This window comes from Pleurodeles waltl, chromosome 9 (assembly GCF_031143425.1).
Source record: "Pleurodeles waltl isolate 20211129_DDA chromosome 9, aPleWal1.hap1.20221129, whole genome shotgun sequence".
NCBI lineage: Eukaryota > Metazoa > Chordata > Amphibia > Caudata > Salamandridae > Pleurodeles > Pleurodeles waltl.
Genome location: NC_090448.1, coordinates 1,092,897,057 through 1,092,924,229, shown reverse-complemented (window position 1 = coordinate 1,092,924,229; position 27,173 = coordinate 1,092,897,057). Strand labels below are relative to the sequence as shown.

General features: G+C 45.0%; 1 protein-coding gene across 3 annotated transcripts in view; it reads left to right on the top strand.

Annotated features, from left to right (window-relative positions):
- Positions 1 to 27,173, top strand: part of ZNF106 (zinc finger protein 106) — a 331,145-nt gene that overhangs the window by 76,459 nt on the left and 227,513 nt on the right. For all 3 annotated transcript variants that reach the window (XM_069208786.1, XM_069208785.1, XM_069208787.1), the window contains one exon: positions 15,945 to 16,142. In XM_069208786.1, the coding sequence (XP_069064887.1) occupies positions 15,945 to 16,142 (198 nt within the window). The remainder of the gene's footprint in view (positions 1 to 15,944; positions 16,143 to 27,173) is intronic.

Genomic DNA, 27,173 nt, shown 5'->3' with positions numbered 1-27,173 from the left:
GGGCAACACAAACCATATACTCCAAAAGTGGAATGTGAACCACAAATGGACCCCAAACCTATGTGACCTTGTAGAGGGTCGCTGGGACTATTAGAAAATAGTGAGAGTTAGAAAATTAGCCCTCCCCAAGACCCTGAAAAGTGAGTGCAAAGTGCACTAAAGTTCCCCAAAAGACAAAGAAGTCGTGATAGAGGAATAATGCGGGAAAGACACCAACCAACAATGCAACAACTGTGGATTTCCAATCTAGGGTACCTGTGGAACAAGGGGACCAAGTCCAAAAGTCACAAGCAAGTCGGAGATGGGCAGATGCCCAGGAAATGCCAGCTGCGGGTGCAAAGAAGCTTCTACTGGACAGAAGAAGCTGCGGTTTCTGCAGGAACGAAAAGGGCTAGAGACTTCCCCTTTGGTGGACGGATCCCTCTCGCCGTGGAGAGTCGTGCAGAAGTGTTTTCCCTCCGAAAGAACGCCAACAAGCCTTGCTAGCTGCAAATCGTGCGGTTAGCGTTTTCGGACGCTGCTGAGGCCCAGGAGGGACCAGGAGGTCGCAAATTGGACCAGAAGAGAGAGGGGACGTCGAGCAAGACAAGGAGCCCTCTCTGAAGCAGGTAGCACCCGGAGAAGTGGCAGAAACAGGCACTACGAGGATGCGTGAAGCGGTGCTCGCCGAAGTTGCACAAAGGAGTCCCACGTCGCCGGAGACCAACTTAGAAAGTCGTGCAATGCAGGTTAGAGTGCCGTGGACCCAGGCTTGGCTGTGCACAAAGGATTTCCGCCGGAAGTGCACAGGGGCCGGAGTAGCTGCAAAAGTCGCGGTTCCCAGCAATGCAGTCTAGCGAGGTGAGGCAAGGACTTACCTCCACCAAACTTGGACTGAAGAGTCACTGGACTGTGGGGGTCACTTGGACATAGTTGCTGGATTCGAAGGACCTCGCTCGTCGTGCTGAGAGGAGACCCAAGGGACCGGTAATGCAGCTTTTTGGTGCCTGCGGTTGCAGGGGGAAGATTCCGTCGACCCACGGGAGATTTCTTCGGAGCTTCTGGTGCAGAGAGGAGGCAGACTACCCCCACAGCATGCACAAGCAGGAAAACAGTCGAGAAGGCGACAGGATCAGCGTTACAGAGTTGCAGTAGTCGTCTTAGCTACTTTGTTGCAGTTTTGCAGGCTTCCAGCGCGGTCAGCAGTCGATTCCTTATCAGAAGGTGAAGAGAGAGATGCAGAGGAACTCTGATGAGCTCTTGCATTCGTTATCTAAAGTTTCCCCAGAGACAGAGACCCTAAATAGCCAGAAAAGAAGGTTTGGCTACTTAGGAGAGAGGATAGGCTACTAACACCTGAAGGAGCCTATCAGCAGGAGTCTCTGACGTCACCTGGTGGCACTGGCCACTCAGAGCAGTCCAGTGTGTTGGCAGCACCTCTGTTTCCAAGATGGCAGAGGTCTGGAGCACACTGGAGGAGCTCTGGACACCTCCCAGGGGAGGTGCAGGTCAGGGGAGTGGTCACTCCCCTTTCCTTTGTCCAGTTTCGCGCCAGAGCAGGGGCTAAGGGGTCCCTGAACCGGTGTAGACTGGCTTATGCAGAATTGGGCACATCTGTGCCCAAGAAAGCATTTCCAGAGGCTGGGGGAGGCTACTCCTCCCCTGCCTTCACACCATTTTCCAAAGGGAGAGGGTGTAACACCCTCTCTCAGAGGAAGTCCTTTGTTCTGCCATCCTGGGACAAGCCTGGCTTGACCCCAGGGGGGCAGAAACCTGTCTGAGGGGTTGGCAGCAGCAGCAGCTGCAGTGAAACCCCAGGAAAGGCAGTTTGGCAGTACCAGGGTCTGTGCTACAGACCACTGGGATCATGGAATTGTCCCAATAATGCCAGGATGGCATAGAGGGGGCAATTCCATGATCTTAGACATGTTACATGGCCATATTCGGAGTTACCATTGTGAAGCTACATCTAGGTAGTGACCTATATGTAGTGCACGCGTGTAATGGTGTCCCCGCACTCACAAAGTTCAGGGAATTGGCCCTGAACAATGTGGGGGCACCTTGGCTAGTGCCAGGGTGCCCTCACACTAAGTAACTTTGCACCTAACCTTTACCAGGTAAAGGTTAGACATATAGGTGACTTATAAGTTACTTAAGTGCAGTGTAAAATGGCTGTGAAATAACGTGGACGTTATTTCACTCAGGCTGCAGTGGCAGGCCTGTGTAAGAATTGTCAGAGCTCCCTATGGGTGGCAAAAGAAATGCTGCAGCCCATAGGGATCTCCTGGAACCCCAATACCCTGGGTACCTCAGTACCATATACTAGGGAATTATAAGGGTGTTCCAGTAAGCCAATGTAAATTGGTAAAATTGGTCACTAGCCTGTTAGTGACAATTTGAAAGAAATGAGAGAGCATAACCACTGAGGTTCTGATTAGCAGAGCCTCAGTGAGACAGTTAGTCACTACACAGGTAACAAATTCAGGCACACTTATGAGCACTGGGGCCCTGGAGAACAGGGTCCCAGTGACACATACAACTAAAACAACATATATACAGTGAAAAATGGGGGTAACATGCCAGGCAAGATGGTACTTTCCTACACAACCCCCCCCCCCCAAACGAAGGACAATAAGACTAGCCATGACCTGATGAGTCTTCATTGTCTAAGTGGAAATATCTGGAGAGTCCATCTGCATTGGAGTGGCTACTTCCAGGTCTATGTTCCACTGTATAGTCCATTCCCTGTAGGGATATGGACCACCTCAACAATTTAGGATTTTCCCCTTTCATTTGTTTTAGCCAAAGTAGAGGTTTGTGGTCTGTTTGAACAATGAAGTGAGTGCCAAACAGGTATGGCCTCAACTTCTTCAGAGCCCAGACCACAGCAAAGGCCTCCCTCTCTATGGCAGACCAACGCTTTTCTCTAGGGGTCAACCTCCTACTAATAAAAGCAACAGGTTGATCCTGGCCCTCAGAATTAAGTTGTGATAGGACTGCCCCTACTCCTAATTCAGATGCATCAGTTTGAACATAGACTTTTTTAGAGTAACAAGGGCTTTTCAGGACAGGTGCAGAGCACATGGCCTGCTTCAGCTCCTCAAAAGCTTTCTGACAGTTTGCTGTCCATAGTACCTTTTTAGGCATCTTCTTGGAAGTGAGGTCATTAAGAGGGGCTGCAATGGAGCCATAGTTCTTAATGAACCTCCTGTAATACCCAGTGAGGCCTAGGAAGGCTCTCACCTGAGTCTGTGTAGTAGGGGGAACCCAATCAATATTTGTTTGGATTTTCCCCTGAAGTGGTGCAATCTGTTCCCCACCAACAAGGTGTCCCAGATAAACCACCTTACCCTGCCCTATCTGGCACTTTGAAGCCTTGATAGTGAGGCCTGCCTTTTGCAGGGCCTCCAAAACTTTCCATAGGTGGACCAGGTGCTCATCCCAGCTGGAGCTAAAGACAGCTATATCGTCTAGATATGCTGCACTGAAAGCTTCCAGCCCTTGCAGGACTGTGTTCACCAACCTCTGAAAAGTGGCAGGTGAATTTTTCAAACCAAAAGGCATTACAGTGAACTGGTAATGTCCTCCAATGGTTGAAAATGCAGTTTTAGGTTTAGCATCTTCTGACAATTTGATCTGCCAATACCCTGCAGTCAAGTCAAAAGTGCTTAGATACTTGGCAGATGCCAGTGTATCTATGAGCTCATCTGCCCTGGGTATAGGGTGAGCATCAGTTTTGGTTACAAGGTTGAGACCTCTATAGTCTACACAAAACCGCATTTCCTTCTTTCCATCTTTGGAATGGGGTTTTGGTACAAGTACCACAGGAGAAGCCCATGGACTTTCAGAGTGCTCAACCACTCCTAGTTCTAACATTTTCTGGACCTCTTGCTTTATGCAGTCTCTGACATGGTCAGGCTGCCTATAGATCTTACTTTTGACAGGTAAACTGTCTCCAGTATCTATAGTGTGCTCACACCAAGAAGTGGTACCTGGCACAGTAGAGAAGAGTTCAGAGAATTGATCTAGGAGATTTATGCAATGGTCTTTCTGCTCAGCAGTAAGACAATCAGCCAAAACTACACCTTCCACTAGAGCATCTTGTTCTGTGGAAGAGAAGAGATCAGGTAGAGGATCACTGTCTTCTTCCTGTCCCTCATCTGTTGCCATGAGCAGGGTGAGATCAGCCCTGTCATAGTAGGGTTTCAGGCGGTTTACATGGAGTACCCTAAGGGGACTCCTTGCAGTGCCTAAGTCAACTAAGTAGGTGACTTCACCCTTTTTCTCAACAATTGTGTGGGGACCACTCCATTTATCTTGGAGTGCTCTTTGGGTCACAGGCTCCAAGACCCACACTTTCTGCCCTGGTTGGTACTGAACCAAAACAGCCTTCTGATCATGCCATTGCTTCTGGAGCTCTTGGCTGGCCTGAAGGTTCTTACTGGCCTTTTTCATATACTCAGCTATCCTTGATCTTAGGCCAAGTACATAATCCACAATATCCTGCTTAGGAGCTTTTAAAGGTTGTTCCCAACCCTCCTTCACAAGTGTTAGTGGACCCCTAACAGGGTGTTCAAAAAGAAGTTCAAAGGGGCTGAAGCCCACTCCTTTCTGGGGTACCTCCCTGTAGGCAAAAAGGAGGCATGGTAAAAGGATATCCCATCTCCTGCGGAGTTTTTCAGGGAGACCCATAATCATGCCTTTGAGAGTTTTGTTAAATCTCTCCACCAGTCCATTTGTTTGTGGATGATAGGGTGTTGTGAACTTATAAGTTACACCACACTCCTTCCACATGGCCTTTAAGTATGCAGACATGAAATTGCTTCCCCTGTCTGATACCACTTCCTTTGGGAAGCCCACCCTGGAAAATATTCCCAGGAGGGCCTTTGCCACTGCAGGAGCTGTAGTGGTCCTTAAAGGAATAGCTTCAGGGTATCTTGTGGCATGGTCCACTACCACCAAGATAAATCTATTGCCTGAAGCAGTAGGAGGGTCAAGGGGGCCAACTATGTCAACCCCTACCCTTTCAAAGGGAACCCCAACCACAGGCAGTGGAATAAGGGGTGCCTTTGGGGTGCCACCTGTCTTGCCACTGGTTTGACAGGTTTCACAGGACTTACAAAATTCCTTTGTGTCCTCAGACATTCTAGGCCAATGAAACAAGGGAACAAGCCTGTCCCAAGTTTTCATTTGTCCTAGATGCCCAGCTAGGGGAATGTCGTGTGCCAGAGTTAGGAGGAACTTTCTGTACTCCTGAGGAATCACTAATCTCCTGGCAGCTCCAGGTTTAGGATCCCTATGCTCAGTGTACAAGAGGTTGTCCTCCCAGTAAACTCTGTGAGAGTCACTGACATCCCCATTAGCCTGTTTGACAGCTTGCTGTCTCAGACCCTCTAATGTGGGACAGGTTTGCTGTGCCACACTCAGCTCCTTTCTGGCAGGCCCCCCTTCACCCAAAAGCTCAGCAGTATCTGCTTCAAGCTCCTCTGGTGTAGGTTCTGCACAGGGAGGGAATTCTTCTTCCTCTGAAGTTGAATCCACTGTAGAGGGAGGGATAGTAGGAAGTGGTTTGCTTCTACTAGCCCTAGCTTTAGGGAGCACTTGGTCCATTGTTCCAGGATCCAAGCTTCCCTGTCGTTTTTGCTTCTTGGCCTGAGCCCTGGTTAAAGCAAAAATATGCCCTGGGATGCCCAGCATTGCTGCATGGGCCTCCAACTCCACACCTGACCAAGCTGATGTCTCCAAATCATTTCCTAGTAGACAGTCTACAGGTAAATCTGTGGCTACCACAACTTTCTTTGGACCAGTAACCCCCCCCCCCCCCAGTTGAGATTTACAACAGCCATGGGGTGGCTAAGTGTGTTGTTGTGAGCATCGGTTACTTGGTACTGGTGACCAAGTAGGTGTTGTTCAGGGTGGACCAGTTTCTCTATGACCATAGTCACACTGGCACCAGTGTCCCTGTAGGCCTGAACCTCAACACCATTTATTAGGGGTAGCTGCTTGTACTTATCCATATTAAGGGGACAAGCAGCTAAGGTGGCTAAATCAATAGCCCCCTCAGAGACTAACACAGCCTCTGTGGTCTCCCTAACAAGACCAACCCCAACTAAGTTACCAATAGTGAGCCCAGCTACTCCCTTGGATTGGCTATTAGTAGGTTTGCTCCCACCACCACTGCTATTAGTAGGGACACTAGGTGTAGCAGTAGGGGTTGTAGTGGTAGGAGCGTTGGTGCTTTTATTTGGACAACTGGGATCTGTTGTCCAATGGCCTTTTATCTTACATAAATAGCACCATGGTTTCTTTTCCTTGTTCTGATTTGAAGAGGATTTGGGCCCACCACCCCCACCAGAGTGTTTTTGGGGGCCTGATGAAGACTCATTTTTAGATTTGTCCCCACCCTTGTCAGAAGACTTACCATCCTTCTTCTTGTTGCCATCTTTGTCACCCCCTGTATGAACTTTTCTGTTCACCCTTGTTCTGACCCATTTGTCTGCCTTCTTTCCCAATTCTTGGGGAGAGGTCAGATCAGAGTCCTCCAAGTACTGGTGCAACAAATCAGACACACAATTATTAAGAATATGCTCTCTCAGGATCAAGTTATACAGGCTGTCATAATCAGTAACTTTACTGCCATGTAACCACCCCTCCAAGGCCTTCACTGAATGGTCAATGAAATCAACCCAGTCTTGTGAAGACTCCTTTTTGGTCTCTCTGAACTTTATCCTGTATTGTTCAGTGGTTAAGCCATAACCATCCAGGAGTGCATTCTTAAGAACATGGAAATTATTGGCATCACTTTCTTTCACAGTAAGGAGCCTATCCCTACCTTTTCCACTAAATGATAGCCATAGGATAGCAGCCCACTGCCTTTGAGGGACATCCTGTACAACACAGGCCCTCTCAAGTGCAGCAAACCACTTGTTAATGTCATCCCCCTCCTTATAAGGGGGAACTATCTTGTGCAGATTCCTGGAATCATGCTCTTTTACAGGATGACTATGGGGAATACTGCTGCTGCCACCATGGGTTTCAAAACCCAACTTCTGTCTTTCTTTCTCTAGTTCAAAAGACTGTCTATCCAAATCCAGCTGTTGCTTTTTAAGCTTCAGTCTGGTTTGTTCCACTCTCAACTTGTTGAGTTCCCTCTCTAACATTCTGTCATCAGGGTTGGTGGGAGGGACATTCTTAGACACAGAAGAATGAGCAGAAGGAGACCTGTCCCTTACAGAAGCCACCCTAACAGCTTGGCTAACAGAAACATTACTACCAGTGTGGTGAGAATAAATGCTTTTGCTATGATGTGAGACAACACTATTTGTATGGTGTGGCTCATCATCATTACCAACTATGCTAGACTGTCTAGTAATGGGCAGGCTAGGAAGTTTCTTTCCTGAATCTTTTCCTGGGGGAGACCCTGAATCAGATTGGGAACTATTAGGTACTTTTTCAACAGATGGGGCACTTATGGCCTTATCTTGTTCTCTAAGCATGTTAACTAACAATTCCAAGGAAGGATTCTTCCCTATACTCAAACCTCTCTCTATGCAGAGACTCCTTGCTCCTTTCCAGCTAAGATGATCATATGCAAGTTTGGACAGATCAACATTTTGGCCTGTGCCAGACATTTTTAGAGAGAGTTAAAGTGATAGAAAAAGAGAAAAAAGTTTTCAGAACTTTTTAGAAAGACAGAAAAAAACTTTTAAAACTTTTTGAAAGTTTAGAAGTACTTTTCAGCACTTTAGAAAAGAGTGAAAAGAGGAAATGCAAAACTTTTTAGCAATGTGTACACACACTGAACTTGTTTTGTATATTTTTCTCTTATGAAAAGTACAATGACCAGAGTGGTAAGTAGTCTCAAAGCACTTATCCCACCGCTGCACAACCAATGTAGGAGGCTGGACTGGCTTGTAGTGAGTACCAAGGGGTACTTGCACCTTGCACCAGGCCCAGTTATCCCTTATTAGTGTATAGGGTGTCTAGCAGCTTAGGCTGATAGATAATGGTAGCTTAGCAGAGCAGCTTAGGCTGAACTAGGAGACGTGTGAAGCTACTACAGTACCACAAGTGTCACTTGCACAATATCATAAGAAAACACAATACACAGATATACTAAAAATAAAGGTACTTTATTTTTATGACAATATGCCAAAGTATCTCAGTGAGTACCCTCAGTATGAGGATAGCAATTATACACAAGTTATATGTACACAATACCAAAAATATGCAGTATAGTCTTAGAAAACAGTGCAAACAATGTATAGTTACAATAGGATGCAATGGGGACACATAGGGATAGGGGCAACACAAACCATATACTCCAAAAGTGGAATGTGAACCACGAATGGACCCCAAACCTATGTGACCTTGTAGAGGGTCGCTGGGACTATTAGAAAATAGTGAGAGTTAGAAAATTAGCCCTCCCCAAGACCCTGAAAAGTGAGTGCAAAGTGCACTAAAGTTCCCCAAAAGACAAAGAAGTCGTGATAGAGGAATAATGCAGGAAAGACACCAACCAACAATGCAACAACTGTGGATTTCCAATCTAGGGTACCTGTGGAACAAGGGGACCAAGTCCAAAAGTCACAAGCAAGTCGGAGATGGGCAGATGCCCAGGAAATGCCAGCTGCGGGTGCAAAGAAGCTTCTACTGGACAGAAGAAGCTGCGGTTTCTGCAGGAACGAAAAGGGCTAGAGACTTCCCCTTTGGTGGACGGATCCCTCTCGCAGTGGAGAGTCGTGCAGAAGTGTTTTCCCGCCGAAAGAACGCCAACAAGCCTTGCTAGCTGCAAATCGTGCGGTTAGCGTTTTCGGACGCTGCTGAGGCCCAGGAGGGACCAGGAGGTCGCAAATTGGACCAGAAGAGAGAGGGGACGTCGAGCAAGACAAGGAGCCCTCTCTGAAGCAGGTAGCACCCGGAGAAGTGGCAGAAACAGGCACTACGAGGATGCGTGAAGCGGTGCTCGCCGAAGTTGCACAAAGGAGTCCCACGTCGCCGGAGACCAACTTAGAAAGTCGTGCAATGCAGGTTAGAGTGCCGTGGACCCAGGCTTGGCTGTGCACAAAGGATTTCCGCCGGAAGTGCACAGGGGCTGGAGTAGCTGCAAAAGTCGCGGTTCCCAGCAATGCAGTCTAGCGAGGTGAGGCAAGGACTTACCTCCACCAAACTTGGACTGAAGAGTCACTGGACTGTGAGGGTCACTTGGACAGAGTTGCTGGATTCGAGGGACCTCGCTCGTCGTGCTGAGAGGAGACCCAAGGGACCGGTAATGCAGCTTTTTGGTGCCTGCGGTTGCAGGGGGAAGATTCCGTCGACCCACGGGAGATTTCTTCGGAGCTTCTGGTGCAGAGAGGAGGCAGACTACCCCCACAGCATGCACAAGCAGGAAAACAGTCGAGAAGGCGACAGGATCAGCGTTACAGAGTTGCAGTAGTCGTCTTAGCTACTTTGTTGCAGTTTTGCAGGCTTCCAGCGCGGTCAGCAGTCGATTCCTTATCAGAAGGTGAAGAGAGAGATGCAGAGGAACTCTGATGAGCTCTTGCATTCGTTATCTAAAGTTTCCCCAGAGACAGAGACCCTAAATAGCCAGAAAAGAGGGTTTGGCTACTTAGGAGAGAGGATAGGCTACTAACACCTGAAGGAGCCTATCAGAAGGAGTCTCTGACGTCACCTGGTGGCACTGGCCACTCAGAGCAGTCCAGTGTGCTGGCAGCACCTCTGTTTCCAAGATGGCAGAGGTCTGGAGCACACTGGAGGAGCTCTGGACACCTCCCAGGGGAGGTGCAGGTCAGGGGAGTGGTCACTCCCCTTTCCTTTGTCCAGTTTCGCGCCAGAGCAGGGGCTAAGGGGTCCCTGAACCGGTGTAGACTGGCTTATGCAGAATTGGGCACATCTGTGCCCAAGAAAGCATTTCCAGAGGCTGGGGGAGGCTACTCCTCCCCTGCCTTCACACCATTTTCCAAAGGGAGAGGGTGTAACACCCTCTCTCAGAGGAAGTCCTTTGTTCTGCCATCCTGGGACAAGCCTGGCTTGACCCCAGGGGGGCAGAAACCTGTCTGAGGGGTTGGCAGCAGCTGCAGTGAAACCCCAGGAAAGGCAGTTTGGCAGTACCAGGGTCTGTGCTACAGACCACTGGGATCATGGAATTGTCCCAATAATGCCAGGATGGCATAGAGGGGGCAATTCCATGATCTTAGACATGTTACATGGCCATATTCGGAGTTACCATTGTGAAGCTACATCTAGGTAGTGACCTATATGTAGTGCACGCGTGTAATGGTGTCCCCGCACTCACAAAGTTCGGGGAATTGGCCCTGAACAATGTGGGGGTACCTTGGCTAGTGCCAGGGTGCCCTCACACTAAGTAACTTTGCACCTAACCTTTACCAGGTAAAGGTTAGACATATAGGTGACTTATAAGTTACTTAAGTGCAGTGTAAAATGGCTGTGAAATAACGTGGACGTTATTTCACTCAGGCTGCAGTGGCAGGCCTGTGTAAGAATTGTCAGAGCTCCCTATGGGTGGCAAAAGAAATGCTGCAGCCCATAGGGATCTCCTGGAACCCCAATACCCTGGGTACCTCAGTACCATATACTAGGGAATTATAAGGGTGTTCCAGTAAGCCAATGTAAATTGGTAAAATTGGTCACTAGCCTGTTAGTGACAATTTGAAAGAAATGAGAGAGCATAACCACTGAGGTTCTGATTAGCAGAGCCTCAGTGAGACAGTTAGTCACTACACAGGTAACACATTCAGGCACACTTATGAGCACTGGGGCCCTAGAGAACAGGGTCCCAGTGACACATACAACTAAAACAACATATATACAGTGAAAAATGGGGGTAACATGCCAGGCAAGATGGTACTTTCCTACAGGACGGTAAATGGATTCTACACCCACAGCACAGATTGTGTGTACTCTCTTGCCTAAAGGTTCCCATCAAAGTCACAGATGTGTGGGTTAGTGCACCTGCTGCAGTGGTGAGTTTGTGTAACATCTATTTTTGCAGGTACCAACTCCTAATAAATAAGGTCCCTCCAAGTGGTGTGTTAATAGGATGGCCTCTATGCCAGCAAGGCCACTGGGTATGCAATGCCAAACTATTTTTTTTAAAAAATACTTCCTCCTAAAATACACCACTGTTGTGCACCTTGGGCTCTTCCTGCTAAGGACATATCTTTGCAGTAAAGGTAATCTTTGTACTTCAGCATAATTGTTTTAAAACATTAATTTTTTGGCACTTTCAGTGAAGCAAAATGAACCAGCACCATGTATGTGCCAGGCCATATAAGGGAATTAGGTAATTGATAGAACAAGTAGATTTATTTACAGAACAAGTAGATTTCAGTAGCATTTTCTCCCTTGGCCAAGTAGATTTTTAAAACATTTCCACATCCCAGTTACAAGGGTAACCATGCCTTGTTTCACCTGCTTACCTTTCTTGATCTACCATTTAAAACTGCATTTCTCTGCACCCATGGTGGAGAAGTATGCTGTGGTAAACGTATTTACACCTGCCAAGATTCCTTTTGTGATTTCCCTGTAGGCTTACTCGAACTAAACATAGATTTATGGCCACAAATGCCTTTGTGCATTCCCGAAGCTAAGTTGTTTTCTTGCTTTCAGAGGGGTTTGGATGACCAGAGACCTTGCACTTTACGGAGATAATCAGTAGATATGTACTCAGTGGGACTTTCAGATATGGTTCGGTCACTCAGTCGGTCATTCTTTAATCCAAACCTACATGGATAGCCCTCCTGACACCTTTCAATGTCACACAGGCAGTCTCTTAGCAGAGGCACTACAGCTGTTTTGTTGTTTTAGGTGTTGGTTTACCTCTCTTCTGCTGATTTCACTGCATATCCATATTTAATTGACTTCTTTGTATAGTTTGATCTCTCTTTTGCTTGCATTCTGAAAGCAAGATTTACAAACGTTCAGAGGTCATTCATTTCTTTGGGTAAGACTCAGGTAGAAATACACAGAATTATTTAATGAAAGGAATGTAAGATCTTTCTTTCAGGAGCGCACATGTTACTTTAGGATCACTTTAGTGTTTTGTTGCAAATAACAGTTTCACAGTGTTATTTGAATCTTCTGAATGAGCATGTAATTTAAAATGTACCTTATTGCCGATTTAATGGCTGCGTTGGAGTGTAAATGAGTGAGTTCCCGTGTCAGCTGCATCTAGGATAGCTTCAGGGTAACCACGGAAATGGAGTCCGTTTTTTTCACTGGAGGTTTATTATGAGTGAAGATATATTTATGAGGAATATTTTGTGTTCTGAGTTACTAAATGCAGTAGGTCATATGCTGCAGGGCTCGTGAGAAAGTAAATTGAACTACTTAGTTTGGAGATGGACTAAAAGAAGGTGTAGATATGAGAATAGCAAAAGGACAATACTGATGTATGCGGAGTACATTGGATCCTAACTGGAGAAAAAGCACAAATGTTGCACAGAAAAAGATGAGTGGTAGAATGGAAGTAGGAGATCTGAAGTTATGGTTAAGGAACTACATTTGTGGTCTGATGTTCCTTTATTGAAATCTCATATGGTTAGCTTGCTCCATTTGCATTCCATGAAGAATTGCATTCTGCGTGTATGTCAGTTTAGCCTCTAGTACTTGCAATATATATTGTGCCACAAGTCAAGGAGTGGCCTATGTTCTTAAACCGGTGTGGATGGCATCAAGTGCCAAAAGAAATGCAGCATGAACTGCTGTGCATTCTGCATATCGCCCACTCACAGTGTAATAAGCGTCAGAATAGATTCAGGGCTTGCCTCGTCATGCCTGACATGGACAGGGAATGCTTTTGGAAGGAGAGTTCTTTCCATAGAGAGGAAAGGAAGAAATCCGTGGTGGGTTTGTACAGATCTGAAAAGATGCGCCCTGATGTGGATGTTTTAGGAATAGAGTTCAAGGAGGCTTCTCTGGCTTTAACATTTCCAGACTTCAGAATGTTTGTGGGGACAGGAACCATGTAGGCATTTGGTGGAAAGCAGGTAATCGATCAATTCAGGTCATCTCTTGATTTGTGGAAGACAGTAGCCAATGTTTAGAAAAGCCTATTAATAGATCGTACAAACAATTAAATTTTACCAGTTGGACATTCTAAACCAGCCCAATTGGTTCATCTAGTAAGGCGTTGAGAATCATGATAAATACATGTTTTGTGTGTATTTCTTATATAGTCTATTTACAACAGACTCTTTTTGAGTAGGATGTTAAACATCCGATTTGGTCTGTTTAACATGTCTTTATAACGTTCCTGTATGTTCAAGGATTATTGTTGCACTTGTGCACATTCTTGTGTATAGTATCCTCTCTTAGGGGTGTCTGAGGCCTTTTGATTACAGTTCATTACATGGTCGATGAAGAAGAGCAAGAAAATTGTTTGTTTTGTGTGAAGCAGCAATGATGAATTACTTGTTTTAATCGATCATGGTGCATTACGTATTCTAAATGGAATGTAGATTAAGCTGAGAAAACCAGAAAGAAATGCATGATAAGTGTCAAGGAAATATGTTTCCATTCCCTGCCCTTCTTCCTTTACAAAATAGTTCATAAAAATGAGTGTCTGAGCATATCCGCCTGGCCCGATCCTCTATAGTATGATTGCTTGGTCTTCCCTCCAAGCATGATGTCTCCTGCACTGCTACTTCCTTCTTCTTATTACCTTCTTGATACCTCCTCTGCTCATTGATCATTGCTTCAATGAATAACTAGGTCCATAGGGGACTGATTTCGGAATGTGAGCAGCTGTGCTTCTTATGCTTGTTTCATGGATACCACATTCATTCCTGCAGCATAAGTAACTGGTTGCTTGAGGGAGTACTCGGCAGCTGGTTACTTCCTTTTTTACCACATCTTATAGAGCTCCTCCCAGTGAAAATGTAACTGACTTGTGTTGTCAACCTTCTTGTATTTTTTAAGAAAGACAGATTGGTCCCTTGTACCCATCCTTCGTTCCTCCCTAGCTTTCTCTTCTCTGGGTTTCAGATGAATTAGGTGATGGTGTGTCCATAATTTTTTTTTTACAAATCCTTCCTCCGACGAAGGCCCTCTACTCCTTGGAGTGTCTTCATTACAAATGGCGGCTTCCTTGCATGGAAAGCAGAGTCTAACACTTGGATTGTCTTCTTGTTTCCTTAAGTGCTATACCGTCATTGGTCACCTTACCCAGGTGGTATCAAAGTGCACACAGCAAAAACTAAAGTGACATCTGCTGCATTTTTGTGCCACCTCCTTTTGGGGGGAACACCTGTAGTGCATTGAGGGGTTTACTGTGCATGTCCGATCCAAACACTACACTGGATGCAAGCCCTGGTGATTGGTGATGCTTCATTTTAGCCTGCTCTTTTTATTGAAAAATTAGCCTTGCTGGTTTGTTCTAAAATTGCTGCCTCGCCCCTTTTCTTGTCAGTGGACTGTGTGGTGGATTTGATGTACTGTAACGACAAGCTACTCACGTTAATGGCATGTCTCTTCTACTGGTCATCCTTCGTTTCCCATTCTGAGATGATCCAGCTGGCATTCGCCTCTCGGTCCATCCCCTCTCTATGTACACATGTACAGTGGTTGCCCTGTGTACAGATCCCATGATGAGGCCACCCCTAGGCCAGTTGCTGCTGCAGATAATTTGAGTTTCGCTTTTGGCTTGTTTTTGAGAATGATAGAGCAGAGGCCGCACTACACTTTTGTAATCTGTTTCTGGTTCTAGATGTGCCCCGAATCCCATGGCTTGTGTGAGCCCACGTATGTAGTTTGTTCCTGTGGTCCGTAGCAGCGGTGGGTGTGGACAGTATTTCTCGCTCTTAGAAAGGCTTCAGTAGGGTTCCTAGTGCCGGAAGGTGCTGCAGCGTTCGTGGCCCGGGTCAGATAGGTTAGGCATGGTCTCATTCTCCGGAATGTGTGTGTTCTAAAACTGTACAGTGATGTTTGTTTGGCCCGTATCTATGCCTTCATGGGCATTTTTTTAGTTCCACAAGTGGCTGCCTGCACTTTCTCACCCACGGGATTCCATACACTCAGGAAACAGTAACGCCACCATACATTTCTATACCCAGGCCGTGGCCTCTGCGAGATTGTGAAAATTACACCTGTTGTTCCCTAAAGTATCGAATGGTGCGATGTTAATGAACGTCATTGCATGCTGTTTTAGATTTAGGTGGTTGAGGCACTGCCAGCATGCGTGGTCGGTTCTACTTTAAATAGTGCATCCTTTTCCTCAGCTCCTCGAGCGATACTGTAGTATATCCGTTCACTCCTTGGACGGGTGAGGAGGACAACCTAAACTGCATTTGTTTTTTTAGATAAGCATGCTGCAGCAGAACTCGGCCCTCGTGCCGTCCAAATAAAGTAGGCCTCGCTAGAGGCTCCCTTTCATCGGCTGGAGTTTTGGGATTCCGGGCGGGGGTCCCAGCTGTCCTTTCCTCCAGTGACATTGTGCTCTCATAGGCCCTTCTGGCCACCCCTCTGCGCATGCGCCAGCGGCGGGGCATAAATGTAGACCCTGTCGCCAGGCTGCCCCTCAGCAGCTGGCAGCATGGAGGGGATCCGGAGCAGCGGCCGCTAGCTGCTCTGCAGGCTCCCCAACTCAGCCTCCTCCTCTTCCTCTCTCTCTTCTGTATTTCCTCTGCTAGCAACAATTCAGTTTGAAGTACAACAATTTAAGAAGATTCTTTGTTTTGTTTAAGAGAAAATACTAAATGTCTTCCAAGATTTTACCTCTTAATTGTTGGAGAACGACCCTTCAAATTTGACGACTTTTGGAAATGTTGAAAGAACGTTTCTTTCCCTGATTAAACCACGTGCCGCTCAACACGCACCATTTTATAGCAGACAACATTTGGCACGGGGCCGCCAAGTTTTGAAGGAAACACAGCGCCGTCTTGTCTTTTCTGGCCTGCCATGCCTGTGGGAAGAATTGAGTGTCCACTCTCTGCTTCTCTCCCCAGGGATAGCAGCCATGAATGTCGGGTCTGCCAGGTGACGGTGGTGGGTCTATCGACGTACGCCAAGCACATCTCCAGCCAGCTGCACAAAGACAACACCGATGCGTATGACAGAGAGGAAGAAGGCAACGAGGAGGCTGAGGAGGAATACTTCGACCAGGAGCTTGTCCAGCTTATCAACCAACGAAAGCAACAAAACAGGTAGGAAAGTTAATGTTGTGAAAGCATTTTTTGGGGAGTGAAGATGCTTGGTCAGACTGTTGAATGTCATTGCTAGCGCCCGCTTTGTACAGCTTAAAAGGCCTGATGGAGTATATTACCAAATGCCGTTTTAATGGAAGTTTGTTTGAAGCTTTCTGTACTTGAAGAAATAGCAAGAATTAAAGAACTTCAGTGCTGACCCAGCTGTCCACTATTTCTCCGGTCCGAGTATATCCACAAAATAACACTTTTGTGACACCTCAGTTATTCGGCATTTCAAAGAAGAGTGGCTAGCACTAGCCTTATTATAATTTTATAATGAAAATGGTTGTGTGTGCAGTGCTACGCAATGCAGGCAGCTCTGACATACCACAACATCCGAAGCTTCCTTCCCCTCCACAGACAGACCTTTCTTTCTAGACAGTGAAAAACTGAAGTTGGGCGCCCTACATCTTCAATCGGAGCCTTTAGGAAAAAGGGGGCCAGGTGGGACAGTTTGGGGAACTTTAGTCGGGTACGTCTGTTGTATATTGTTGATGTTACATTATATTCTCCCTTTTTCCCGTTAACTTGAAGGCCCAATTAAGTAATTGCTTTTTGAACCGAAAGACTGGAGTTCTAACCTTACATCCTAGACCTATCCTAACATCAACGCCTTTTGAGTGTCCCTGTTCACTAAATTAAAGGAAAGTCACAATACTAAGGTTTACCCTCCCTTTGAAACTGTTACAGGGGTTCGGCCTAAGCCCCAGGAGGAGTATCGTGTTTAGGTTAGGTTTATAAGGGCAATACATCTGTGGCGCTGGAGGCAGTGTTATCGCACTACTTTCTACCCTTTTTTGAGAAGATGTAAGCAATGTTATTATTGTGAAGAACATGCTGAAGTATTGACGTTCCACTCAGCATTCTGTGTTGGAGCTGCTATGTTATGTTTGTGGGCATGTGCATAGGATATTTCTGTTACTTCTGTGGTTCCACATTAGTTGTTAATGATGTGACACAGGTGTTTTGACATTGTATTTGGTTGTGTTTCTCATTGCTCAAAGAAAAGTCATATTGTCATACAAAACAGTGTCAAACACAATTCTTTTACACGCACAAATGCATGGGAATATTGTGGTAGCTGTGGTGGTGATGGTAGCAGTGGTCATACTACTGCTGGTTGCGCTCATGATGGTGGTAGTGCCATCAGTGATGGTAGAAGTGGAGATGGTGGTGATGTTGGAGGAAGTAGTTGTGAGAGCGGATGTAGAGGTAGCAGTGATTATAATGTTGGCGTTAGTGATAACGTTGATGGGGTAGTGGTAGTAATTGTGGTAGTTGGGATCATGATAAGACTATTTGTGGTTCTAGAGTTGATGGTAGTATGGATGCCAGTGATGATGGTGTTTTTTTATGATAATGATGTTGGTGATTGTTGAGGTGACAGTGCTAGTTAGTTTGAATGAGTGTGATGATAGTAATTTTGTTGATGGAGGCGCTGTAGTGCTGAAATAGAAGGTTCCTGCTTGAACCCAAGACCAGAAAAGCACTAGGTTGTGTATGCCAAGAAGGCTGCTGTGAGACTCCCAGAAAGGAACAGCAAGCAGGAGGTGCTGCAGGGCTGAGTGAGGTGCATTTAGAGATGTGTGAAGGTACATGTAGATATCATGAGGGTGTGGCTGCCAGATACATCACCTCTGCTTTCACTTCCAGGCGAATCTCGGGCGCCTGCCCCAGAAGTTGCATTTCAGCGTGGTGCAGTGTCAAAAACAAGTACAGCATCACAGCTTTCAAAGCAGATGTGTGCTGTGCACAATATAGGCACCAGCAGCTGCAGTACGTATGGTCTTTGTGTAGAATGAGTAGCAATAAAAGAGTAGATAAAGAGTTTCAGGCGATGAAAAGCACCCATTGTGTCACAAGTCAGAATAGAATTTAGCTGGTTGTTTCAAACGTAATTTATGGTCACTATCTCCAAAAATCGTGCATGGAAATAAATTGTATTGACAGCGCTCGAATGGTAAACCTTGCAAATAGCTGGGTGTCATAACTGCTTATGCTAGACACTGAGAGACCAAGGGATTCTATTTATACGTACTTAATTGAAAGTCTTGTTATTTGCCACGTATTAACACTTGGAATAATTCGGGCGCCATGGGTTTGTTTTGATATGTATTGCTGCACCTGTGCATGCAGTTCAGTCCATCATCGGAGTAAACAAAAAGTTAATTATTTTGGCCAATCTGTTTTAGAGAATGTGTTGATCACTGCTATCGAAAAAACCTTCTTGCCTGGGTTCCAGCTACAAAGGATCCAGTTTTAAAGTTAACCATTCTAACCACTGAAGACGCAAAAGCTGCTTAAGGCCCTGTTTCTTAACATGTATTTAGTAATAAATAATACCATTTCATAATTCCCTTACCTGGTATATATGAACATTTAGAATAATTCAGGAGACACATATTACATGGAATACTAGGTGTGTTGTGATGTTTATCTTACCTAAACGGGCGAAGAAGCCTCACATCTCTGCAAATAAAAAGTTTTATTATATTTATCAATCTGTTTTTGAAAATGAGATCTTAACATACATATTGCAAGCGAATATAGATCTGTGGCATCCCAAATTAAAAAAAAAATTTTTTTTTACTCACTAACCTGATACAGACTCTTAATGTGTGATAAGCATACTTCTGCTTGAGAAAGACTGTCACTGAAAGTGAAACCAAAGCTGGGATCTTTTGAGAAGCATATTCAAGATGTATACAGTCTTGGCGGGGCTTTGGCACCGTTGTGCTCCATAGAGCACCAATAAGTAGGTTTTCATTTTAACAAGAGAAGTTACTAAAAAAAAAAAAAAAAGAGGAGAGGAAGAATTTCAAGTGCGAAAAGACACACATATAATGACGTCAGAATACAGATCGTTTTGGTGAAAGTTCTACCTTATTCACAGTGTCTGTATAGAATATGCATGAAAAAAACACCACAGCTGGCATGAAAACTAAAACTCTCCTATTCTTAGTTCACTATGCTGATAGCTTAAGCCACAGAGAGTGATTATCAAATTATTTGCTGTGCATGAGCTTTTGAAATAAATATATTGACTGCTTCATACAGAGACATCATCTTACATGCATGGTGTGGTGCAATGTTTGTTTCGTCGAGGGACAGAGGGCTGTCTTTCATCTCTGAAAATAAAGTATCACTATTTTTACAAATCTGCTTTTAAAAATATTACCTTCAAATACATATTCAAGCAGAGATAGTCAGGGAGGTCAGTGGCACCCAAAGGACATGTAAAAAGATATCATAGATTTTCCTCCCAGCTCCGGCAGTAAAGGGGACTGTTTTTTCAGATGGATGTGCACATCGGCATAGGCAAATTTCCATCTCTCACTGAGCCGAGCTAATGACAGAATCGTGCTGACCCCGTGTCCCATTCTGTATAAAGTGGTGGAAAGAAGTAATATGACAACTGAACAGGCCAATGCCCCGAAACCCCTTTATGTATGCACGTGTACGTCTTTTTTCAAATACATAAAAAAAAACCTTGACTAACATCAGATCTAAACGTGGTATATTTAGACCTAAACCTTCCTCCTTTTTGCCAACGTTACCTTGCTTGTGCTCAACTTCTACTAACGACCACATTTAAGTGTTTCAGAAGCCCCATGTTGTCCTCTGCAACGAGCAAAGGCACAGCCAATAGGTCTTGCCTATACAAGAGCTACTAGCTTTGCCAATGTGTCTTACCATGTTGTACACCAGCCTGGCTACTGTTCAGCATGGCTAAAAGTCAGTGGTGTGAACGAAAGTAGCGTGGTATGTTTTAGAATGCAGTGGCGTAAATTAGAGTGTTGTAGAGTGCAGTGGTGTAGAGTGGCAAGGAGAACAGTGGCGTAGAATGCAGTAATGCAGAGTAGAGTGGCATAGAGTGCAGTGGCATACTGTGGTGCAGAGTAGAGTGCAGTGGCATAGAGTGGAGTTCTGCATAGGGCAGTGACGTAGAGTGGAGTGATACAGAGTAGTGTGGGGTAGAGTGCCTAGGCATAGAATGCAGTAATGAAGAGCAGAGTACAGTGTTGGAGAGTAGAGTGCAGTGGTGTAGCTAGAGTGCCGTAGATTGCATTGTTGTAGAGAGGAGTGGTGTAGAGTGACATACAGTGCAGTGACTTTGAGTACAGTGGTGCAGAATAGAGTGCAGTGGCGTAGAGTGGAGTTCAGTAGAGTGCTGTAGCATACAATGGAGTGGAGTAGAGTGCATTGGCTTAGAGTGTTGCAGTGGATAGTGGCATATAGTGCAGCGGTGCAGTTTAGAGTGGCATACAGTGCAGTGGCGGAGAATACAATGATGTGTAGTGCAGTGGTGCAGAGTAGAATAGAGTGTAGAGGTGTAGAGTGGTGCAGAGTCGAATGGTTTTAAACCGCTACAGAGTAGAGTGAGTGCTGCCGAGTACAGTAGTGTGGTATAGTGTTCAATGGTGGAGAGTGCAGTGTTGCAGAGTAGAGTGGCAGAAAGTGTAGTGGCGTAGAGTGCGGTGGCGAGGACGACAGTGGCATACAGAGCAGTGGTGTAGACTAAAGTGAAATAATGTTTGAGTGATTAATTAAAACCCTTGCATTATAGCACATAAACTTCTGATAAAACACATAAAAGTGCAAATCTTTTGTTTAAATTTATTTATTTATTTCATACAACATGTTGAGTTAATTAAAACCATGGCAAAGTATTTGGCATCATTGTTTATTAAGGCTACCAGGCAACAGTTCCCAGGGTCACGCTTAAAGATTGGTGAAATAATTGAACCCTGCCAAGAAGATGGTTTAGAGTAATAATGAAGTGTATAGTTGAACAGCGGTGTTAACTGGGCAGCCCAAAATGATAGATCATCCTCACAGATAACTGGCGGGATTCCATTAGGGCCAAGTGCCCCCTCCCTTCCCCTCTGGAAATCTATTTCTGAATGCTGCTCTCTGTGATTGTCCATCTAGACAAAGTATAGACTTTACCCCTGCATGGAGTCCCCCAAGGAGTGGCCAGCACCAAGTCACCTGGATTATTGCCTGCTTGTTCCATCTGGTCCTCCGGGTTAAAATGTTTATGGAGAAAGTTGAACCATGTTGCCTCTGACATGTTAGACAATGTCACTCTCGGAAGAGTGCTGGCATTCACCATGCACCAGAACCTTGCAGAGTTATTTACCCTAGTATCATGCAGTAGTCTAGCCCAGAAGAGATCATGATGCTCTCTTTGAGCCTTCTATTGTAGTCTTTTAAATACCTTCCTCTGAGGTTTTGTGTTATCTCCCGGTCTTTTGGTGTCCTTTTGAGAGCCCACCATAGTTGGTTTACTTTCTTTTTTGCATTCTTGAACAGGGAGTTATCTACCAAGGCCTGGAGAGAATTATTTTTGTGAACATGATTTCCCCTTTTTACTTAGACTGGTGAATTGATTGGCATGTTCAGTAGTGAATCTTTCCCAGTTAGCCAAAGGGTTTCCCCCTCTGAGTGTGGATAGCTGTATATGCTTAGCTCCATGTCCCAGTTTTGGGAGAAGAGTGGCATAGCATCTAATATGTTTGAGATTAATTTAGCAGCTAGAATTCTCTGGTCTGCTGCTGGTTCCTATTCTTTCATATCCATCTCCAAAGATATCTCTTGGGGAGGATGGCCACTTTCTGATCCATCTTGAAAGCCGAAAGCAGGGGCAAACTGCAGCAGAGGCAGACTCAGAAGTGTGTAGTTTATTAAGGAAGCCCCCGACTTGGTGAGATATGAAGGGCCAGGTGGATTATCGGGGCTAAAGCAACCATTTGGAGCTCTAAGACCCAGGTGTTCCAGATTCCCTTGTAATGACAAACCTCTGTTGTCCTTTTTGTGCCACTTGGGCTTTGGTTGGGTATCATCTCATTTGACAGAAGTGTATTCATTAGCCACACATTAAAGTTACCAGACATGCAAAGATCACATCTGTCACTTCTCCTCCTTTGTCCCAAGATTAGGCCTGTCAATTTATTGCTTAGCTCAGATCTTAATCTTCTTTTCTGGTGAATGTAGACATTCACCTTTGTGATAGATTTGACCAAGCTTTTGGGATATTTGAGAAGCAAATTCACTACTTGTAGGCTGTCCTCGTTGGTTTCCTGCTCAGAGCATTCTAATACACTTGTGGCTGACACATAGCTTGTGAGGCAACCCATACAGCGCCGTACTTCTGAGTTTTAATGGCAGGGACAAAGAAGTCTATAAAACCCTCTCAAGTGGAATGCCACTTGTGACTAGGTTTCCTGCAAGAGTACTATTTGAAAAGAACGAAGATAGTGCAGTGTCTCTGGGTTTTTCAACATCTTGGCAATACCTTTAATGTTCCAAGAGCACATTCTGAGCCTCCTGAAGGTGTTGTGACCAGTATAAGGGTTTTGTCATCTAAGTAATCTGGTGGTGTTCAAAGTTCTCGAGAGCCAGCCCCAGTTTTACAGGTTCCTTTGTACCTGTGTTTGCCATTCTTGAAAGAGTTCTAACAATTTGCTTTGCAGGACCTGGAGATTTGCTCAAAGTGCTTTTCAAAACAGCGTAGACAGATCTTGGTCACCTTGGTCCTGTAGCATCCTTCCCTGCTGCTCCCAAGATATGTGGATAATCCAGTTTTCCTCAAAAGGGTAAGAATAATCCCCCAGTTTTTGAGTGTTTCAGCCTGTTCCAGTACCTTCTGAGCTAGCTCGGCCGAGCCACAGGTAACCTTGGTGGATTACTTTTGCTAACCTGAGGTGGGGTCAGTAAATTAGATTGAAACAATCTCTTTCAAAGTGACCTGTCCAAGCGAGTCCAGGGAGCAGACAAGCTTCAGGATATTGTTCCTGTTTAAGAGGTCAAATGGGGCCCTGGTTTTGTATTCAGGGTAAAAACATGCACATGTTTCAAGCGATTGGTTTATATCTTTTTTTGCACCAGCATGCCACATGATCCATAGTTGTTCTTCATTCCTCCTGGGGCTGACGGGTAGGCGTGCCTAGATAGGATTAGAGTTATAAACCCATTGTAGTATATTAGAGTTAACCTCATTCCTAGCCCTAGCACCCTGACTGCAACCTCAGCTCTGTGCCTACCCTCCCCTTTTGTGATTAGATGACTCTCTGTATTGATGTCACTCTGGCGGTTGACCACCCCATCGAGACAGGTGGGCATTGGGGAAGTAGGGGCTAGTAGTCTGCTGTTGACTGTGGGTGACGTTAAAGAGTCCTGTGCACCTGCTTCCTGGATGGCATCTGTTTAGCTTCTTCTCTCATCTGGTTTAGCCATAGTACCAGAGGTCTCTCTTGCATATGTGGTCAATTTTTGTTCCCCCACCCGGGTCAGGGGCCTTTGCTGTTTCTTTTTCTGGGGTTTTCCCATGCACTTCAACTCATTGAGTAACTGTGACATTGTCTCAGGATGAGTTGTCAGTTTGTCCAAAACCGACGAGCAGTTGCAATCTTGGCTGATACCTCTTGTGCCTGCCTCTGCTCTTCCAAACACCTTGTTCAGATTTGCAATTTTCTCATCAATTCTGGCTACATACATTGCCAGGGTATTCAGGAGTGTAATTTGTAAATCTATCTTGTTTGCCTGAAAGTTCATTGCTTCCACCGAACTCTGCAAAATCCTGAGCATTGGTGTTCAGAGTCATCCTTGGTGCTCCTTGTTCCCCTTTGCAGTGGGGCTGGAGATAGAGGGAGCCTCATTACTGTAAGAGGCCAGTGTATATCCTCCCATTCCTTGGAGAAGAAATTTGATTTCTCTTGATATTGTGATTTTTCAGCAGTTATTCTTATCTGTTGGTCGTCTGCTCTTTGTATCTGTTTGGCTCCCATCTGGCCCATTCCATAAAGCCCAGTGGTTATTCTTAACTGTTGCTCATATGTTCCTTGTGTCTGATTGACTCCCTTCTGGATCAGTTCCCTGGGGTCTCTTTCTTTGGGGGGGCAGAGCCCCGCCCTCTGGGCTCCTGGATCTGGGGTGACTAACCACACTGGTCCCATCACCATTTGTCAGGGTCATCCCTTTCTGAGAGAGTTCTTCTCATTTCCTCTCCCTCCAGTTGGTTGATTAGGCGATACAGGTCCTTCCCGCCCAATGATGAGCTAAATGACTGGAGCGCAGGACTATCTGCAAATCTGATCGGCCTCTGGAGTTCCATACCAGTTCTCTCTGTAGTGTGCTCCGTTATTAACTTTATCTGCTCATGATGCAGGGAGTTCTCCATTATCATCTCTAGCTGATCTACAAGCGGGGGACTCAAGATAACACTCAGTTTGTAGTGATGGCCACCTCTACTCCCTCCGTAATGCTATCAGAGTTGCTTCTTGTGGTCCCTTGCTCTTTACTACTTCCAGGACCCTTCCACTGCGGCAAGATAGTCAAGTCACTGGAATGGTTGCGCAGCACCACCTCTGCTACTGCTCTGCTGGATGTCTTGTGACACAAATGCCACTGTATCAGCTTTCTTGAAAGTCATTATACAATAATGACAAGCACGTCTTACCAGATGCACTGCCACATTATTTTCTCTCCTGATAAAAACCATACCAGTTGTCATAAGCCATCATATGCAATCAGGGTTGTTCCGGATAACCCATGTATCGTAGTCTAGGGCTTGCCGGGTGATAAATGTTTCAGTTCCCCAGTCACAGCTCTGCCACATGACATGTACCGATAGTTTCTCTTCTAGCTCTGCCAAATGCATGTGCAAGTATGCCTGTGTCACAGATATGCCATTTGGCTCACACTACTATTTCTTAGCCGGGGCCATTCAATTGGTAGGTGACTGCGCTCTAACCAAAGCTCTCCTGTGTGTCATCTGATTCCATGCACCATTTTCCATGTCTCGTCTGTACAGGGCCAGAAGAACCTCCGTTTTTTTTTTTTTTTTTTTAATATCAACAGTTATGCCGATGTGAAGGTTATCGAATATCTGTAACATGCCACTGGATGGTAGTCGTTTCCTGTTTGGGCTCCCCTTTTTAGGAAGAGCACACAAGCACTTTGACCTGTTGTAAGTATTGAGGGCTTTTAACCACGCCCACCTCCACCCATCACTTTTTCATTCATCACTGGGATTGCCTCTTAATAATCACTTGATGTCATTGGTAAATGCTTTACGTTTGTCCTGCCTTTAGACTGTTATTGTCATGCCTTGCAGAATGACCCTGTTACATGGATTATTGCACAATTGCCAGTATACTTCAGCGTGGGGGAAATATTTTTTTTATTTTGTCTCTACACTTCGTGCTGCATGGCAGCTGTAATGCTCACATCGCAAACAGGCCCAACAGCGTGAACTCAATCAGCGGTATTGGAGCGCAGGTCCCATTGTTCACAGTTACCTAATCAGAGTAATTTCTTGTGGCTCTCCATTAAAACACTTGAAATTGGTTAATGCTTTACAGAAAACAAATCCTCAAAGCAAACAGCTCTCCCTGCACAGTGGGAGCGCTAATGCTACAAAATTCACTGCTCTCAGAAAACTCGACCCATAATTCTTTGCAGGGCATTACTTTAACAAAACATTTTTGCTCATAACTCAGCCTGTGGTGGCCCTAGGACAATGGGATCAATCACAAAACACTCAGCACAGTGTGTGCTTTCTGTCTACATCATCTCGGAGTCCCCACACTATGTTAGTGGGGACCCCAAAATGATAACCTTTCCCACCATTCAGTGTTTTTTTCCTTTTGTTTTTTGTTTGTTTTTTAAGCGCTCTCATGGCTGTAATATTTGTTTTACAGCTGGGAATAGCATATGTTTTAAGGGCCTTGTTTGTAATATCACTGTTATAGGGCTGTTACCCCTGAAAATGTTTAATGCATTAGGTCCTCTAGGGGCTAAATATATGGTTACATTTCATTATTTAATGCAGTTTTTTTGCGTCGTTATGTTCTCTAGGGCTAACTATACAGTTACATGCCCATGTTTCTTACAAATTCTATTTCCATTGTGGTATCCTTTAGGGGCTGTTTTAAGCATTACAGTCAAATCAACATACTAAAATATTTGTGGCACGGGAACTTTCCACATATTGCTTTGCAGGGCATTACATTAACAAAACATTTTTGCTCGTAACTCAGCCTGTGGTGGTCCTAGGGCAATGGGACTACCTTCAAAACATAGACCACAATATGCTTGTTCTGTCTACATCATTTCTGGGTCCCCACACTAAGTTAGTGGAGAGCCCAAAATAATAACCCCGCCCACCATTCAGTATATATTAAGTTTTCTCATGGCTAGATCTTTTGTTTTGCAGTTGGGAGAAGTTCTGTTTTAAAAGGCCTTTTTTGTATTATTATTGCAGTAGCCCTGCTATCCCTAAAACGTCCTCTATGTGCTAAGTATATGGTTACACTGCATTACTTTCTCTTATTTTGTTTCATGGGGTTATGCCCTCTAGGGGCTAACAATATAGTTACATGACCATGTTTCTTGCAAATTATATTTTTGTTATAGTGCCCCCTATGGGCTGTTTTGAGCATTACAATCTAATGCCAAAAGTTTATTTCTGATAAATGTTTGTATGATAATTGTATATGTTTTAATAATCTCTCCTTGTTACAATTATGGCCATGATTCAGGCCAGCTTAACATCCTTATTACACTATGACTGTTTGAACACTTTTGATATGTTTGGGTCTCCCTTCTTGTTTATTTCTTCTCCGTGGCTGTCTTGTGTATTTTTTGTGTTGGCCAGCCAGCACCTCTGATGGTGGGGTGGTGAAAGTGGTACTCTATTGGAATTAACATGGTAGATTTAAATTAGGATGATAAATGGCAACATTTTCATTTTTTTGCTACAGATAGAGGAAGAAGGTAAACAGAAGTGCTTTTGTTATATGCAGGGCCACTGGAATTATATGGCAGGAAAAGACGACATTATGAGGCAGGGTTGAACAATTTATGTGACAAGAAAACTCCAGTTGTGGATTTACAATACAAGTTGCTCTAACTTTGGCAAACAAGAGACCTACTGCATTGCAAATGCTTGTCCTTGATGGCACTTCTATAAGTGAAAACAAATGA